Source organism: Columba livia, chromosome 1 (genome assembly GCF_036013475.1).
Source record: "Columba livia isolate bColLiv1 breed racing homer chromosome 1, bColLiv1.pat.W.v2, whole genome shotgun sequence".
Classification (NCBI taxonomy): domain Eukaryota; kingdom Metazoa; phylum Chordata; class Aves; order Columbiformes; family Columbidae; genus Columba; species Columba livia.
Window position 1 is genome coordinate 109,164,399 of NC_088602.1, and position 18,569 is coordinate 109,182,967.

Consider the following 18,569-nt stretch of genomic DNA (forward strand, 5'->3'; position numbering starts at 1 on the left):
TGGATACAGAATTCCCGGCAGTAAAACCACTGCCACACATGCAAAAACAATTTGGAGATAATATTTTGTGTTAAAAAAGGGTATTTACCATATTAGAAATAACAGGCCTGAATTCACTAATCACTGACATTATTTGCTATATCAGTAAAACTTTCTGGAAGAGAGAACTGAGAACTGTCTGGAAAGAGGTCACAATGCTTCCACTGCACCCTAGTGTAAATTTAATAACTAAGAAAAGGACATTGATAATGAATGATTAATGTTTGTTCACAGGCAGTTTGTTTAAAGGAATGCCTCTGAAATGTAAACTGTTCACCTTGCTTAATGACCGGGTCATTATTTATATTTAGAGGCTCAAACAAAAATGGCTTCATCTACAAATGCAACCAGTCACCACAATTATAGCTGGGCATTTTTTTTTTCTTTTTACCACTGCATTACCATGTATTGAAGCACATATTTCATAGAAAGGTTATCAGGTGATATGAACATTAACAGATTTATAAAGAAATGAACGATCAAAAGGAAGACATGGGAGTGCACACTTAGACACATACTGAGGAAGATCCCTACCTGCTCTGCCGAGTCTTGTTCCGCTGACAAAAATATTTAATTGTCCAAACCAGAATAGCTGCAGAAAACTGAAGACTTGGAAAGGGGCACCAGGCTCATGGTCAGCGCATCCTCTCAGATGCAAGAAAGCCCTGCTCCAACTCCCATTCCCAGTTATCCTCTGTAGCTGGGCATGTCCTGCTCTGCATAAATACCTATAGAAACCATGAACTGAGGAGAGCAAGACCTCAAATGTGGGAAGCTGCTCATGCCCTTTTGTCAGGCTATAAGCTGGGACAGGCAGGTCCTAGTTGCTCCTCTGGGCCAGGCACACCAAAGATGATGGTTTTCCTGTAGCTCAAGCAAGTGCAGTGAACATTGAGCAAACTGTGTATGAGGTCTCCTTTTCTGACCAGATGGTCTGTGTTGGGTCTAGGAGCACCTGCCATCCAAAGTTTCAGAAAGTAAAGGTTTCTGTAAGAAATTATGACTTCGCTGTACCCCCATTTTTCCAAGGGAAAAATATTTCTTGAGAAAATCTGTGATACTGGATTTAGACGTGAATTTTGACTAGCCAGGGTCTGTTTATGGTAGCCATGAGCATGGCTGCCATGAAGCAACTGCCAGAAGCACTGTCTACAGCCTGGTGATGCCTTCTCCTCTGCCTCTCAAACTGCTAACAGCACCGCAAAACCAGAGACAACTTTTCATTTTGCATGGGCCACCATGAATGCTTAAGTACCAAGACATACAGAAGAATAACTTCCAGCATCTTACATATAACACACTGACATTTGTCCTTGAATATTTTGCTTTACTCTCTATGTAGTGTATCATCACCATCATAGCCAACATTTCACCAAACAGAATACAAATCAACTCACACTCTGGGTCTTGAAGCTTAAGTGCGGCATTTGACTGCATCCTTAAAAATGCAAGGATGGTTACATTTTAAATTTATTAAGTCTTGTAGAGTAACAACTGCATAAATATTCCATTGTTGGCTAACCCAAACATCCCAATTTCAAGCAAATGAAAAAAAAATCCCTGTATTTTAGAAGGGAGATATCTGAAAAAGACATATAAAACAGACTTTTCCACTCTTCCTTTGAACAGCATCTACTCCATGAATAACCCAAGTGAAATAAATGGGGAACTATTCTAGAGGAAGCTCCCATCAAACATGGAAAAGTCCTCCACTGCCTTAAAAATGCAATGTGCACACTTCTTTGTAATCATTGAAAAGCTTTCCTTAAAAAATCGCCCATAAAATAACAAAATGTGACATATGATTATTTCACATTGAACAGTAGGGGCTTATTAACCAAATGACAATGTAAGAACTAAAAAGCAAACGAAGAGTGAGCACTCAATCTCATTAAAATCTCAGGAATGACTCTGTGTTATGAACATACGAAATAAATGATGATACTTCTGGAAAGTGCCACTGTTTGCAGCTTTCCAGAAAAGTTTACAGTTCTCGTATTTCGTCACTGACCAGGAATGACCATCTGACCCCAGCTCCACAAAGAAGTCTCAAATGCAGAGAAACAGTTGTTGCTTGTTGACATTGCAATGTTTAGTTGAATCAAAACCAATGGGTTAGAAAAACAGATACTCAGTAACAACTCTGCAAATGTTTATTTTCACCTTCAGACTTCTGGATCCATGTCCCACATCCATATCCCTTTCAGCAAAAGCAGGTTGTTTCCTTGTCACTTCAAACATTCCCACTGATGTCTGTCTTATCTCTCAACAAGACGCTTAGCTGCTTTGGTGTCCTCTGATATCCCACCGCAGCTGTTCCACAAGACGCCCCAAAGGGAGGCCGCCCAGCTGCTTCAAACCTGTTTCTCCTTCCTCTCAGCCCTAGGGCCACCCTACAGCTACAGAGAGAAAGCATCACACCAACAGAAAACTGCTGCAGTGTTTCTGCAAGGCAAAGGCGTACACTAAAATGAGGTTGGTGAACAACAGGATATGAAACACGAGCAGTGTCACGTTTAAGGTGGATAACAGGTAGGTGCTGTTTCTTTGCAGTGAAGCACGTATCATATCCATGGAGGGAGCAGGGCTGACCTTATGGCTGAAGTTGCCCAATACAAGAGTATTGGCTCAAGAAATAAAGCAACATTAGTTAGTTGGCATCCACTGCAACAACTGAGATGGAAGCCAATGACCACTGCATCCATGGAAAAAATTGCCATGGAATTCAGTTGGCCTTGGATCACACACAGCTAAAAAAATTAATCTTTGCTTCTTCATTTAGAAACTAGATGGGCATTAGCAGCTCCATCCTATCAGCAGTATCTCCAGCAAGGTACAAAGGAACCTTAACAGAAGCCTGTTGTAGAGGGCAATTACTTCCATCACACATTTTATAACCTCATATATAGCACTTTTGGTGTCTTTCTTCTTTTGCAAATACAGTTCTTGTACACATCCTTAGAACAAATCAGCAGCTATTAAAACAACAAAGCAGACTAATAAAAATGCACATAGAACAGCTTTTATAAAAATGCCCAAAATGCATTTTTAATCTCTTGTTAGAAATACACTGTTGGTTAAAAGAAACCCAAACAAACAAAAAAAAGCTATAAAACCAGTGATCTCAAACATGCTAAAAGTATGCAGAAGCACTGGCAGTTGCAAGCAAGTGATCAAACACTGGTGATAGGAAACAGTTATAGCTCAAAAAACATATATATATATATATATTTTTTTGTAGTTTCCAAAATAATTAAATTTTAGTATTTTTTACTGTTCTCTCATATGATTTGAACTTATAAAATACCAGTTCTCTAACATTAAAATACATCTGTGATTGCATAATAAACACTGCTAAGGAAATAATTATCTGACATATGATTGCAGATAAAGACTCTGTATTTCTAGCAAGTTTTATCCCTGTAGTACACTAAAGCCACAGGTACTCTACCATGATACAATCCTACAGGAATCAGTAACATCCAGAAGCCCATCTCAGATGCTGAGTTTTAAATTTAAGCAAGAATTCAGGAATGCTGTACCTCTTAACGACAGGGGCAGGAGGTGCTGCCAAAACATCTATAAATCAGGAATTCTTCACATAAATAAAATACTACAAGGTTATACATTTCAGTGATAAACTGCATTTACACATTAGGCTGGGAAGAGGGAGGAAAGAAGGCAAAGCAACCCCCTCTGCTTAGAAATATCCAGCAGTCAGATTTTTGTTTTCTGTACCTTTTTGACCTACAAAGGCAAATGTGCACAGCAGGGTGAAGGGAGACCTGACAGGCTGGTCCTTCCCAGTGCCTCCACCACAGTGGAAACCCTGCCCAGACAGGGTCCTCTCTTCAGCAAGGCTGTCGGGACGCATACTCCGTTCTTGCCACTGCACGGCGGTGCGGGTGGTCACAAGACGGTGACGGGACGTAGCTGCTCCAGCTGTGTTTCCAAGGCAATTCGCTCCTTGTGAACCTCCTGCAGGAGGGAGAGAGAGATGCTTGCTTGCTTGAGAGATGCTTGGGGTACTTGCTTGCACCACCCTGCTCCGGTGAAGAGCAGTCAGGCAAACCACTAGCATTGGCTGGAGGCTCGGGGCTCTGCTGTTTAAGTAACTCTCCTTGGGGTCTCAAACCACCGTACACCAATGTCACACAACCACCTCACACAGCCAACCACTGTCTCCTCCTTAGAGTGGGGGGACATGGGGGCTCAGTCATAGAATCATGGAATCATAGAATGTCCTGAGTTGGAAGGGATCCACAAGGATCATCGAATCCAACTCCTGTCCCTGCATATGACAACCCCACAGTTCACACCATGTGTCTGAAGGTGTTGTCCAGTCTCTTCTTGAACACTGTCAGGCTTGGGGCTGTGACACCTCCCTGGGGAGCCTGTTCCAGTGCTCCACCACCCTCTGGGAGAAGAACCTTTTCCTCATGTCCAACCTAAACCTCCCCTGGCACATCTTCCTGCCATTCCCTTGGGTTCTACCATTGGTCACCAGAGAGATCGGTGCCTACTCATCACCTGCTTGAGAGAACACAGTAAGGAGCACTCATCTGCTGGGCAGTGGAATCGTTTGGGATGCACCAACACTGGCTGCAGGCTGGCAATTTTACCAAAGAAAATGAGGTTATTTTGAAATGACATTTCCCTCAAAATGGCTTTTTGAGAATTTTTGGTTCACACAACCAGCCTCTTTCCTGTTGGAAATGAACAAGACTTCGCCTCTCTATGACAAACGACACAGGCTCTGCAAATCCACCTCTTTGGCAGCTGCATCAGGAAGATCATCAGTCTCAGTCAGAAACTAATTGTGAAGGCTTTGGGATCAGCAATTTTGGGAAAGCCTCTCCTGACCTTGAGGCTGCCCCTACGCTGAGGGGCACCCAGCTCTCACCGACCTCCCATCAAAGTGCTCCCCAGCCCGTGTGGGAGCCGGGTTGATCTGTGACTCCTCCAGGTTCTGGTACCCCATTTAGGCAGGCTCACAGCCCCAGCCTGGCAGTGCACCTGAATGCTCCCCGTGTCTGAGGGGCACCCGTCAAGTCTTCTGGTCCCTATAAAAATACCAAAGCCCTGCTCCATCAGAAAGCTTCCAGCCAGCAAACCAACTTGAAAAACAAGTTGGGTTTTCTGCCCTGTGCAAACCCAGGCAAATCCCTCTGTCTTTACATGCTTCCTTCACCCTACTGTAAAATACAGATAACAGCATTGGCCTGTTTTATGAAGGCCGGGGGATTCAAGAATGCTGAAGATAGTGCATGGAAGCAGATAAGACCTGAGCCAAGGAATGATGGCAATGTGCTGTCATTAAAAGCTTTCATCTCTGTGCTTATTTCAATCATTGTCCTGTATTTGGCTATGTTTTCAGTACAGAGCATTCACCCTGTATCAGTCTGGGGAGATCCTTGAAAGCCCATCAAGAAATTATGTTAAAGCAAAGTTGAACACGGAATCCAGCTTTCACCTGGACTGAAGAGAAAGTGTAACTGGGGATTCATCTCCATCTCCACATAAGCATGTTCACATAATAAGCAAGGAAAAAAAAAGCCGTAGTAGATGAAAAACTAAAGACTATACTAGCTTTGGACTGAGAAAACAGAAGAACCCTAGTTGATATTTATAAGAAAACAGCTTCTTGAAAATATGTTAAAAGACAAGTCAGCAGACATTAAAAATGAGTGCTAGATGTTCACATAAAACATGTTTTAGCCAGTCCATGTATTCCAAATGCCTGACTCCAGGAGACAGTCATGTAGCACAACTGACCAGAAGACAAGAAATCTGCACCTGAATTGCTCTTGTGCACGAGGTGACAACATCACATTATCAAACTTTTCAGAAAGACAAAGTTCACCCTTCAAACACACCCTAACTGCTACTAGAGCTGTAGGCCCATATGTTATAACATTTCCTTGAAAGCCTCATCCTACCCACACATACAGTACAGTTATTCCCTTCCAGAAAGCAGGAAATAACGCAGTAGGTTGCATTTGAGAGGATGAACAAGATTCTCTGCTGGAGGTGACACACAACTGATTGCAGGGAGCTTTGTCACCGATTTTCAATGCATTCCTTACCTTCAGCTGCTGCTGGAGCTCACTGTTCAACCTGGCGAGCACAGCATTGGCTTCTTTGTTTTTTCGTATAGCAGTCTGAATAGCCCTTTTCTGCTTGGAAGACTGTCTGCCAGACAGATAAATACGAAACATTTCAATTAAGAGCCTCAAGACTAGCTGATGCCGAAAGACCAACCATCCATTTTGCATGTCTGCACCCTATACACACAGGACTACACTTCAAAGACAAGGTACAAACTACACATTTAAGAGAAGAAAAATGTAACACTGAAATGAGATGCCAAAATCAGGTAGACTATTTGAAAGTAAAACAGTCACACTTGTTAACCTGAATGACAGAAACATTTAAGGCTGTCTCAATTATTTCAAAATCGCTGCATTCTGATTCAGCTTAAGAATAATCCCTATATAGCTGTACTTATTAAAACATCTTTGCTTCAGCTGTTTTCAGACATTTGCAGAGTTTAAAGGTTCAGGAATGGTTAACAGAAAATACAAAAATTATTCTATGCAGAAAGAAAGGACATCTGCATGAAATACTATCTCAGATTTTTTGGGGGCACTGCTGGTTCTGGTGTTTCTTTACTTCAAAAATTAATCTTTCATTCAAAGCAGTCATTTCCATCAAAACCACCTAATGTCACAAATAGGAACAGGGAGATGGCTTATGGATCTTCCTCATCTCTTGTGCTGCTTAAAGAAAAGACTCCTCTCTTTAGTAGTAGTAGTAGTAGTATTACTCTATAGCCCATGGTAGCTGATTTGGAGGAAATTACAGTTAAGCAGACAGGTACAAAAAGAGACATCTCTGTTCATAAGGACCAACCTATTCCAAGAAACAGAGGTAATAACAGGAAAAAAGAAAGAAAACAAAGAAAATCCTGGCTGAACATCCAAACCCTTTTCCAAATAGATTATTTTAAAGTTTTACATGAGGCATCAAGAGCTCTTTAATGACAAATTTGATACAAAACAGATGCCCTATTTAAATAAGGTCCATAGTGGTACACAGTCCCCATTAGCTCTTTTCTCTTAGCAGAGCTGACAGTGCTGATCTTCACAACAGAATGTGTCTTGCAGCACAGGCAGGTCTTTATGCTGTTATCTTCCAGTGAACTGTCAGTTTTCTGCTTCATGATTTTCCTTCAAACTAGTCTCCATAGGCTATAAAGTAATAATGGTAGGAAAAAAAAATAAAAACAGGGAAATATACTTCTGTGGTCATTTAAACATTTTAGGAAAGATACAGACAACAGAGGATTAAGTCGAGACTCTAACAAATGCTGTTATCTTTCTTTGAACCACTATGGAATATGCGCTCCCACAGCACAAAATAGCACTTTACAGGCATCCTAGGAGTCTTATTACTTATTCTAATCTCCAATTATGCAGCACAGATTCAGTTTATTGATAAACAGTTTGCCAAGAACCACTCAACTGATTTGTGCAGCTCAGTTTTGTTTCAGACTGAACCGGCTGTCTTTGCAAGGCTTCGGGAGACGGCGGGCTATAATATTTGCACACTGCTTCAGTTGAGGGAAATGTATAGACCCAATAGGGCTTCAAGTGCCTTCATTTACTGTTTGTACAGCCCCTTCTCCACTGCTATTAAATAAATATATAGTGAAATCCCTACAAGTCTTTCTTGCTGACAGCTTCAACAGCTATATTTATGAGACTAAACAACACATGCTGGGTTTGGCAATTATCAGATTGTCGCAAGTGGTCTATGGCTCAGCTCATACCAGTGGTGAGCTCGTTTCTAACCTGCCTTGCCACGAAGAAATATCACAAGGATATGACCAACACCAAGCATTTCACAACTCAACTGCCTGGGCATTTATCTGGTCATACCTGCCCACATGAACGAGCAAAATTCCAAAAGATATGTGCAAGGCAAAAACGCACACAGAGCTAAAAGGAGTTGTGTTAGAGATGCTGGTTGAACAGCTAGGCTTGCTCTTCAGACTTGTCTACCAGATACAGGGTAGGACACCTTTGAAGAGGCTATCAATCAAACATCACCAACTTATACAGTCACTACTGACTTAGTTTGCATTTAAGACAACAGATGTAGATTTCGGAGACCCATTATCTTGTGAAACACTCACAAAACCAAGACTATTAAGCACAATATTATGCAAAGAGCAAACCCTGCCACATCAGATCTCATGCTGCAGTTTAGCATGTTTGGCACAGGTTTTTACTTTTGGACTGGGAGATGAGGTTTGACGGCTGGCAGAGAAGAAGTCACACTTATAGTGGGAGAAAGCTCAGGGGTCTCCAAGCCCTGTGTCTCTGTCCGGAGCTTCCTGCGGGCAGGTTTGGAGGGTGGCTGAGCAATAACAACCTCCTGCAAGGGAAAAGCACAGGAACATTAAGTCAGGCCATGTGTGTCCTGTCATTAGGCCAGGGAATGCTTGTGACACTGAAATTGCTGACAGCTGGCCTAAGATTTCATAATTTAAAGAGGTACAGAGCCTAATTCAAATTTGGTAATAGCCTCTCAGGTTTCTGCCTTTGATAAAAGGAACAACTCCTGCAATCCCTTAACGAATGGAATTATTATACTGGTGTTTTGTCTTCATCTGGATGACAGGCTCTGCAGAACTGGATTGTGTTTGAGGAGGGCGGGGTATAAATACATATACTAGCCCCCAGCTGACCCAAATGCATGAAAACGAAAACAAGATTTATTTCTAATTATGCTCAGTTGGTAAGAATCAATCATCAATCACTTGTATCCCAACTTACTACCTCACCCATCTGGCATGGAGTATCTCCCTTCTCCCTCCTCTCTTACATGAAGCAACACTTAAAGTAGCTTAGAAATACAAATGTATACAATCATCCATCTAAAATTAACATGTTGGAAGTGTAGAAGGCCAGTTATTTCTCTTGGTAACTTACAAAGAAATAATCTGTTTCACAGATAAAACAGAGTCTTGGATTTTTAATACTTCAGTGGTAAGAAGTGTTTTCATTAATCTAAATTAAGACATCCTTTCTTCTGCAATGAGAACTAGTTTTAATGCTTTGTATCTATTTTAAATCTGAAATATAAATATATCCTTTTCAGTGTATTTTATTGTTAGATCTCTTTTATAAGGGATATAACTATTATTGTTCCACTTCATGAACGAGAAAACTAAGATTCAAAACGATGAAGTGACCTGACAAAGGTTACACGTTTAGTGTCGCAGTCAAGACCAGAGATGAAATTTTATTATCAATTGCACAGTGCACATTTTATTGGGCCACACTGTGTTCCTTACTATGTTTTGGCCAAACGTTAATAAAATAAGAAAAAAATTCCAATGAAGAAGCTTTTAATGACCCAGCAATCACGAAGGAAAAAGCCCAATGCTGTAGTAAGCAGCCTGACAATCAATAATTAGTATTAGACGGATTACAATTATTAGAGGAATTAGAATTGTAAGGAAACAAGGGTTTCAATGTTAAAAAACAGTTCTGTGATTACCGAAAACAAAAAAATATTATGAGATATTTTGATCAGGATATCTGCACATCAGCACTGCACAGATCGGAGGTAATACCCTGTTCTGAAATCCCACACACATGTGCAGCTTCGTGCAAACACACAATATACAGCAAGTGAGGACCTTGCGTATGCCTTCTACAACCACACACGGGTGGGATGCCAAATGCACAATCCCAGTCTACCTTGAAATGCCAAGACCCTACCCAATCCACAGAATAAATTCCTCTTCTGTTTCAAATGCAATACTGGAAGAAAAGATCCAACACCTAAAAGTAGAGCCCTCCACAGGGCTCTTTGGCTGACTGCCGCTGCACCAGCCCTTGGAAGGTGGGTCAGCCCCACGCCATCAACCCGCATCCTCCATCCCACAGCCTGGGCTCCTCTGTATTTTAGGGAGGCAGGTGGGACAAGGGCAAGCATGAAGTAGGTGGACCACCAGGATTTCACTTCTCCAGCAGGGCCGCAAAGCAGAGTAATGAAGCAGCAGAGCCAGGCTAGTTGCAGCATGCAGTGAGCACAAGCGCAGCAAGGATGCTGCCTAAAAAGCCCTACCACGTATAGGAAATCACGCCAGGGCATTTGTCTGTGCTCTCTGTTATGGTAAGAAGTGGGGTGATGCTCCCTGGGCAAGGTATGTACTACATACAGCACCCGCCAACAGTTCTTGGTTGGGCTGAACAAAGGTCTTGCGGGTAGTTCCTGGCTGCAGAAGGTGCTGAAGGCAGGAGGATCTGTATTTGCCCTCTATCAAAAACTGTTCTGGCTGAGGCTGGTGGAAGGATCACAGAATGGCTGGGGTTGGAAGGGACCTCTGGAGATCAACTAATCCAACCCACCTGCTAAAGCAGGTTCACCTGGAGGTGGTGGGAGTGTGACCAGGAGTAAGAAAAGGCTCACAGCCACTGCTAAGGCCACTCCACCCCTAAGCAAGACCCTAAGAAGAGCGTCACTGCAATACCAGTGTTTAGTTTATACAAATTATATGTTCATACAAAAACATGTAAGCAACTGCATACCTTGAGCAAATCTCTTCCAGCCTAAGTACATTCAGTAGCAGATTCTGACCTCCAGCTAACAGGTGTGTTTACATCAACACTGAATCCTCAGTAACTGGAAGCCAAGAGTGCGTCACGATTTGGAAGAATTACAGAGAGACAGGGGTCAAGTATAAGCAAAGTCTCTTTTGTCTCCCCTAAGGCTCCACAAGCCCCTATTGATTTGAAACAAATGGCGAGCTGCCTCTCTTAGTACACACACATCGACGCACGTGCGTTAAGAGCTTTCTTAATTATTTATCTGAGCTGATGTCACACGCAATGCCAGTTCTCTCCAACGTCTTGACCTCCAGAGAAGGTAAACATGTAAAAACATAACCCTAAACCTCCATTTAATTGCTTTCATACTTAAAACAATCACATTTGTTGATGAAGGCAAATAACTCCACAATTGTACAATCTGTGTGGGTCTCACCTTTTTTGCTGAACTGTTTTCTTCTGCCTGTGACGGGGGTCTATTCATCTGAGGATGTAATTCAACCTCAGATACTTGCTCTGTCTGCAACAACAAATCAGTCATTGCTACACCCAGAAAATGACTAGCAGTCACATACAATAAAGTCAATGAAAGGAAATGTTATACACAAAAGAAAAGTTACTTTAACAATTCAACAGTAGGGGAAATGGAGATCTAGGATGACAGCTGAATGGATGACATATGTCTTTTGCAGATTTTTAATGAAACAGGTTTTTTGCATTTTATTGTGTTGAGGAAACACAAGCAGTTTTCCTGGGAAGTGTTGGGAATCATATCTCTGAATGTAAGCGACCTAGTACTCACAATTTCTTCTAGAGTTACCTCTATGGCCTAAACACTCAAAGTAAAACTAAGGGGGGTGGCTAAAAGCTAGAAACATCTTGGTTGCACCCTGTCACCTTTTTATTGCCTGAAACTGATAAAAATTCATCAGAGTAAGACTCTCTCTGTCTCTGAAGTCTGCAAAGTTGGAGTGAGAAAGTCTGAATTATACCAGAAATTCCAGCAAAGTTAATAAAAAGAAAGTGACACAAGAAGCCAAATAAATCTTCTTCCCTCCTCCCTTCTCACGTTTCAAACAGAAACCGAGCTGCACACTCACCACACAGGTCTATGCTTTAGCAAAACAAAACAACCTCCCTCCAGCATATCTGACAATTAAAACAGTGGGTTAATCCCTTGCTTCATCTCTCCTGAAATCATAGAATCCTAGAACAGGTTGGGTTGAAAGGAACCTTCAAAGGTCATCTAGTCCAACCCCCTGCAATGAGCAGGGACATCTTCAACTAAATCAGGTTGCTCAGAGCCCCGTCCAGCCTGGCCTGGAATGTCTCCAGGAATGGGGCATCTACCCCCTCTCTGGGCAACCTGGGCCCGTGTTTCACCACCCTCATCCTAAAAAATTTCTTCCTCATGTCTGGCGTGAATCTCCTCTTCTTTAGTTTAAAACCATTACCCCTTGTTTTGTTGCAACAGGCCCTGCTAAAAAGTCTGTCCCTATCTTTCTTATAGGCCCCCTTTTGGTACTGTAAGGCTGTTGAAAGGTCTTCTCGGAGCCTTGTTTTCTTCAGGCTGAACAATCTGAGCTCTCTCAGCCTGTCCTCATAGGAGGAACATCTTTCGAGTTGCTTCACCAGGACAGGGCACAGCACATCAGCAAAGGGAGGGCAGCAGCATTGGAGCTGCTTGTCTGTGGGCACACTGACAGCAAACATGGTATAAAACACAGTGCGGCTGTTTTCTGTCCAGGAGGTATGGGCTGGCTCTCCAAGGTGAAGGAAGCAGACAGGAGCAGGAGACTGAGGGCACTTGGCATGGGCAGATGTCCTCTTCTACTCCTTCCCAACTCCTGCCAAGTCAGAGACAGGCTGACAACTGTCCCCAGGCAGGAGAGGCAACCTGCTATCCTGCTCCCTGCTCAAAAAAGGCTCCTTTCTACACAGGTGAAAGCTGACATTTAAAACCAAGTCCAAAGCAAACAAAGTGGCCAGGATTTTAGCCATAATAATAACAACCTGTCGCACACTGAAGAACCTAATTCGCTGTTGCCAAGAGGTTTCTGCACAGACCCATCAAGCTCTGTAGCAGTCACAAGTTTCTCAGTGCTTAACTGTAAGTTAAATAAAAATGACAGCATGCACAGAATTTGGTATACTTAGAAAGGAGGGACTTCTATCATACCACTTCCATTTCTTCCATACTGCACACATTAAGAGCTGTACAGAAAGCTGCAAGGGAAAAGCAGCTGCCATGTTACTGCTGTTCTCCAACTGTACGGTGTCAAACATGCACAGAGGAGGAAGAATTTTTTAAAAACGCATGTGAAATTCCTCCGGAGAGGAGAAAAAGACAAACCCACCCTGTAATTTTCCAGTATTATTTTAATATTGACATCTTAAATATTCAGATTTTAATAACTATTGGATACTAACGTTTCAATTCTGGAAAACTTTTCATGGGCTGAAGAGCTTCTTCTATAATGGTAGATTTCTGGCACAAATAAGAGAATGAAATGGAAAATGCAAACTTTTTTCCTGTCTACAAAAAGCAAAGACCTTTAAAAGTGCATTTAATCCAACAGAGAGTTCCTTTATTAGCAAGCTGAAAAGCCTAGAACCTGATTCCAACAACCGCTTTTAAAATATTTGGTAAAAATGAGGGTTCTAAGCACTGGTGGTAGTAACCTGGCAAAGTCCATGAGGCTTTCATGAATGATTTGGGGATAGCAAAGCTCAAATACCCAGAGCCACATGACAAATTTGGGCCCAAACCACATCTTTGACAAATCATTCACTGAGGGACAGCAAGAGCAAACAGTCTTTCAGAGAGCCACATAACACACATGCTACAAACTCCTTATGGTATAGCTTTGCTGCACAACACAGAGCAATGACAGAAGTATGTGAGAGTCATCTGTCAACGATCTTTCTAGGACAGGGAGCACTAGATGCCCCCCTACCTTGGCCAGCCAGGCACTTTCTGGTGCTCACATGCTTGTTGGAGTTTAGACTAAACCTTACATCAAAAGGAATGATACAGTAACTTATTCCACAGAACAAAAAAGAACTGAGACCAACCCCATGTTATTTGTGCATAGATAAATCACAGCTTTTCAAGAACCAATGTGTTCAAACAGTGCAGAAGTAACTAAATAGAGCAGTACTCCGCAAGGTCAATTGCAAATAAGCAGGAAAATTGAAATCACAGTAAGAACCTGGAGAAGAGGGGAAAAAAAGAAGAAAAACAAAACACCAGACTTTTGCAGATATCCCCCCACTCCCCACCCTTTTTTTTTAATGGTCTTATTGCAGGAGAATACTGTTTTAAACTGAAAAGGGAAGAAAAGGGTAAACTTTGTGTTCTGATGGAAGCAAATACAAACTGGACTGCTGATGACAAAAAGGGTAAGATTTCAAAATTTCTGACAGTTTGGTATCACAGCTCCTCCTGAGGCAAGATGCATTTATTTTTTTTACTAGCTGAGTGCTGTGATGTGGCTGTCAGCCCAACAGCTGTGGCAACCACTGGGCTGCAGGGCTGTGGTACCCACTGGCTGAAGTTCGGCTGCTGGGACCTGAGAACAGCAAAGTTCCGCAACATGGCGGTAAAAATAAATAAATGGTTACATTTGACCAAGAAAGAAAAAAAAAAAAGGAAAAAAGAAGAAAAAAAAAAAAAAGGAAAAATACTAGTTCTGGTGATGCAGCTCATGCATAACAAATAATACCAAGTGACTGCCGCGTCCCTGAAGTGCCACCTAGTGGCATGTGGGACAGGCCTTCTCGGAGTGATTTGCTTAGAGGAGGGCACCAAAAACCAGCTGTCTGCACTACTCACAGGCTGCAGACGGAGCCTGCCCCCTGGGGTGGGCAGACAGGCTGGGCACGGTGAGCCCCCATCGGCTTTTCGGGGAGTCTCAACTCCTTCTTCATGCAGAAGCTGGGCCTACACGTTAACGCTCTGCTGGCAGAGCTACAAGCTCACCTCTACAAAAGATCTCCATTCCTCAGAGCCATGTGCCTCTGACACAAGTGCCCAAGAGTAAAAAAATCGGTATGCTGTTGCAGGTGATTTCGTTCAGGGATCGAGAGCATTTAACTCAGGCAAAGATCTTCTGTGGAACTGCAACATGCATCAGTGCAAAGGTTTGCTGATTGAGTTAGCCCAACAAAGTCCTCTAGGCAAGGCCTGAGAGGCTTTGCAAATATGTTTGCAAGTTGATGTCTCCCCACACAGATTTTAAAGGAAAGATAACTCCTGCTTTTTCTTTTGGCAGTGGGATTCTTCAGAGAAATCCTTCACTGAACTGGACATGGGGTGGAAGCCAGTCCCTGTAGCCTTTTGGTCATGGGCAGAGTGAGACTTGCTCCAGGATACTCCCATCCAAGCCCCAAGTGTAAGGAAAAGGTGATCCACCAGGAACAGCTGAGGAGGCTTCACTTTAGTCCTTCATTGTTTTTTATACCATGCTTATTATATTCCTTGGGCAGCTTATTTCTCATTCAGAAGGATGGCAGCGAACTGCTGGCCTGCATCACAGGAGTATCATAGGAAACTTCTCACCATTATATTAGGGTTTAAAATTATTCAGTGCTACTTTATAACACTGAGGCTTTATATATAATGCAATAAATCCTTCCAAAGGAAAGTTCAGCTACAGCAGTGTAAAAGTGCGTAACTAGAAGCGCCTCATGCTGGTAGGGCTGGCTTCACGTCCAGGGTTGAAGTCCCTGGGCAAAGAAAATCCTACTTACATGTACTACCAGCAGCACAAAAGAGTTTGCAGACCAGTCCAAGCAAAGGGGGAAGACTAGTAAGTGACCACAGAAAAGAGCAAGTCAGTGTCCTACTTCAAATCTCCTGAAGAGCTTCTCCTTGGAAAGACCAAAGTCCAGGTATTAATAGGTGGTATCTCCTTTTTCCCCAGTGCAATCTCATATTTTCTAGGACAAGTTATACCCTCCTTGTTCTTCCAGGCAGACGACAGAACTGGCTAACAAACTTTTTGTAGAACAGCAATGTCCAGAGACCAGCCTCCGGCCTATGGCCAATAGTGAGCATTAGGACAGATAATTCCTCATCATTAAGGAGAGCATTACGAATCACAAATGCTCATTATTTCATCGCATGTTCCTTGACCAGCCATTCATAATCTCCTCGCTGCTCCACGTGATGATACTTAACAGTACCTTTCTAAAAGAATATGTAACGCTCACTTAAGCACTAAGTGCTGCGAAAGCCTCAGATGAAAGATTTTCATAACTGTAAGAGAATGCATTACCTTACCACTGGTTTTTCACTTACATTTCCAGTTCTTTCACTTTGCAATGCTGGATTACATGTAGATTTCACACCCATTTTTCAAGACAATCCATAACTGATCTTCCAGAACAGAAACTCTATGCAGAGCTTTCATATTTTTGTCACCTAAGAGCCTGTTTGCAAGAGGGGAAGTATATATTCAATCTTTCCTACAATTCAGTCTCACCCACAGTTATGCTCCAGGCTAACTTTACATATAGAAATAGTCCCATTGTAGTCAATGGCACTACTCAAAGAAACGAAATTATCTCTGTGCATTCACAGGAATAGCCCATAATCATTACCTATACAGAGCCACTGCTTAGCTTTGCAAAAAAAGTATTGAGAACAGCTTATCTGTAAGAAATAGTAGGGTACTAAATATGCTTAACGCTCAGTATGTGCCCATTGCAATCTTCTATCATCTCTACCTAAGTTCATTTAAAAGGTATTTTGGTCTGTTCTAAACATTCATATTTTCTCACTTAATGCCAATTTCTAAGGAGACATCTCAATTCCAGTTTCTACGAGTCTTGCGCATCCCACACTGAATCATCAATTCTTTTTATTGCTTGTTACAGAAGCTGAAAATGATAAGACCAAAAAAAAAAACCCATAGGGATGCAAATGCAACAAGCTGCCAGGGTCTTAGTGTGTTGCCTGCTTTCTCAGCACTGTGCAGCCCTGAAGTTTTGATAAGCTTTTTCTTTCCCCAAGCTATCTGAAGGATAATGATAAGGTTGAGGAAAAAGGCAGTAAATACAAATAAATTGCTGCAATGTTCAGCCCATTTGCAAGGAAAGAATGGGACCCAGATGGAAGCATTAACAATCTGTTTTAATACCCTACTTCCACAAAACCAGATTAACGTAAGCTAGAAAGGCATATGTGCATTCCACTAGAGATATACGCATTGGATTCTCAGCTTTTTTCGTCGTTGTTTTCACGATCAATGTGAAGCCAAATTCAAAAATTATTATAACACATTTTAATTAAGATACTCATCCTTCTTCCACTCTCACAGAAACCTCTTTAGAAAGGATTTTATGGCATCCATCAACTGCTTCCCAAATTCAATTTTAACTGTGCTACTTTTCGCCACTTCTTAAACCATAATTTATTTTGTCTGGCCGTTTTAGATTTAATATATAATTTTCATGAGAGGAAGATAATCCACTTGTATTATATTAAAGTGGCAGATGGCAAAATCTTTCATGTTACAGAAGATTTTCAGTTTTATTACAGTTACAGACTTCTTCAGTACCTATTGCAATGATTATACAACATACGTTATTCTGCAGCCAAAACAGGAAAGATGATAAAAAAACCCCACCATATACTTGCACAAGGGTTGTAAATGCAAGCTAAGAAAGATATGTCTTTGGTTTAACAAAAAATGGTTGTCTGAGAGAATAACACCATTTATACAAATAGCATGCTGCCAAAAGTAAAACCTTAGGTTTTTTTTTTTTTAATTTCTGTAACAAAAAAGTTCCTCCCCATAAAGCTCCAGTTGTCCCGCCAGCATTTGAAATTCCTCACATAACTTTACAGAGTAAGAAGGTGCCTCAGTTGCCTGACCATTTTCTCCAAGCAACCCCTTAACAGAGATAAGCAAACCCTACCTCAACCTCCAAGTATCTTGGCTTTACCCAAAGACACCTTGGCGGTGGGGAGGATCCCCCAGACCATCCCCCAGCATGGAACCTGCATGTGGCCCTGCCATTCAGGAGGCCAAGAGGTCTCAGCAGGATGGACAGGAGGCCTTTTCCACCTCTTGGTGCCACAGATCACAGTGGGCGCATGTGTAATGGAGAGTTACAGACCCAGCCTGAGCGGAGCCCTGTGCTCAGGGCTTTCCGTGGATTCAGCAGAACACAGAGGCACATTAGTTGAGACGACTTCTTGACCTGGGTCCCAGTTTTCACTTGCGACTCTGGATGACGAATGGCCAAAAAGCTTCAAGGAATTACAAAGCATTGAGTAACACTTGGAGAGCGAAACATTCAATGTGTCAAAAAGAATAGTACCTTCGCTTTCCAAAGCCCCCAGGTGCCAGTGACAGGGTGGGGTGACCCCACCATCATCCCTCACAGCACTTTGTTTCCACAATTTCACCAAATCTATAACATCTAATGGTAGCAACGGCCACTAAACCGACAGCCTAACTCTGAGCTCATAATACCACACTGAGATTTTAATCTTCAGGGCTGCACTGCACTCAGGATCCTTCAAATTTGTAACACTAAGAGCTGCCTACCTACTCCACCACTTTGCCCTCATCCGTCTTCAGCATTTGTCCAAACAGCCAGTGTGGAACCAGTCAGAAAACCAGGTCTCAAGATCTCCAGAAGTAAAATTCCAGCACAAACCAGTATAAATTTACAAAACCAGCAGGCTTAAAATTTAGACTCTGGGAAAGAGATGAGGAACATCAGTTTTTTCAGCCAAGATACACAAGGTTTTCTTACAGTCCCACTGTTTTCAAATCCCCTTATATAGCACAGGCAGGACTGAAGATATGCCTTCATTACTGGACAGGAAGGTACCAAAATAGAGTAATTTAAATACAGGAATGTTGATCTAATTGGGCAATGTTGCACACAGTG

At 42.2% G+C, this 18,569-nt stretch overlaps 1 protein-coding gene across 4 annotated transcripts in view; it reads right to left on the minus strand.

The window, feature by feature from the left end:
* Positions 1-3,060: 3,060 nt before the first annotated feature.
* The window catches only part of REPS2 (RALBP1 associated Eps domain containing 2), a 103,165-nt gene continuing 87,656 nt past the window's right edge, over positions 3,061-18,569 (minus strand). Inside the window, exons 15-18 of one of the 4 annotated variants that reach the window (XM_065072357.1) lie at positions 11,098-11,181; positions 8,333-8,478; positions 6,126-6,231; positions 3,061-4,017 (exon numbers count right to left, since the gene is read on the minus strand). In XM_065072357.1, the coding sequence (XP_064928429.1) occupies positions 3,949-4,017; positions 6,126-6,231; positions 8,333-8,478; positions 11,098-11,181 (405 nt within the window). In that variant the 3' untranslated portion in view covers positions 3,061-3,948. The remainder of the gene's footprint in view (positions 4,018-6,125; positions 6,232-8,332; positions 8,479-11,097; positions 11,182-18,569) is intronic. The other 3 variants (XM_065072345.1, XM_065072350.1, XM_065072364.1) reach the window with 3 other exon arrangements.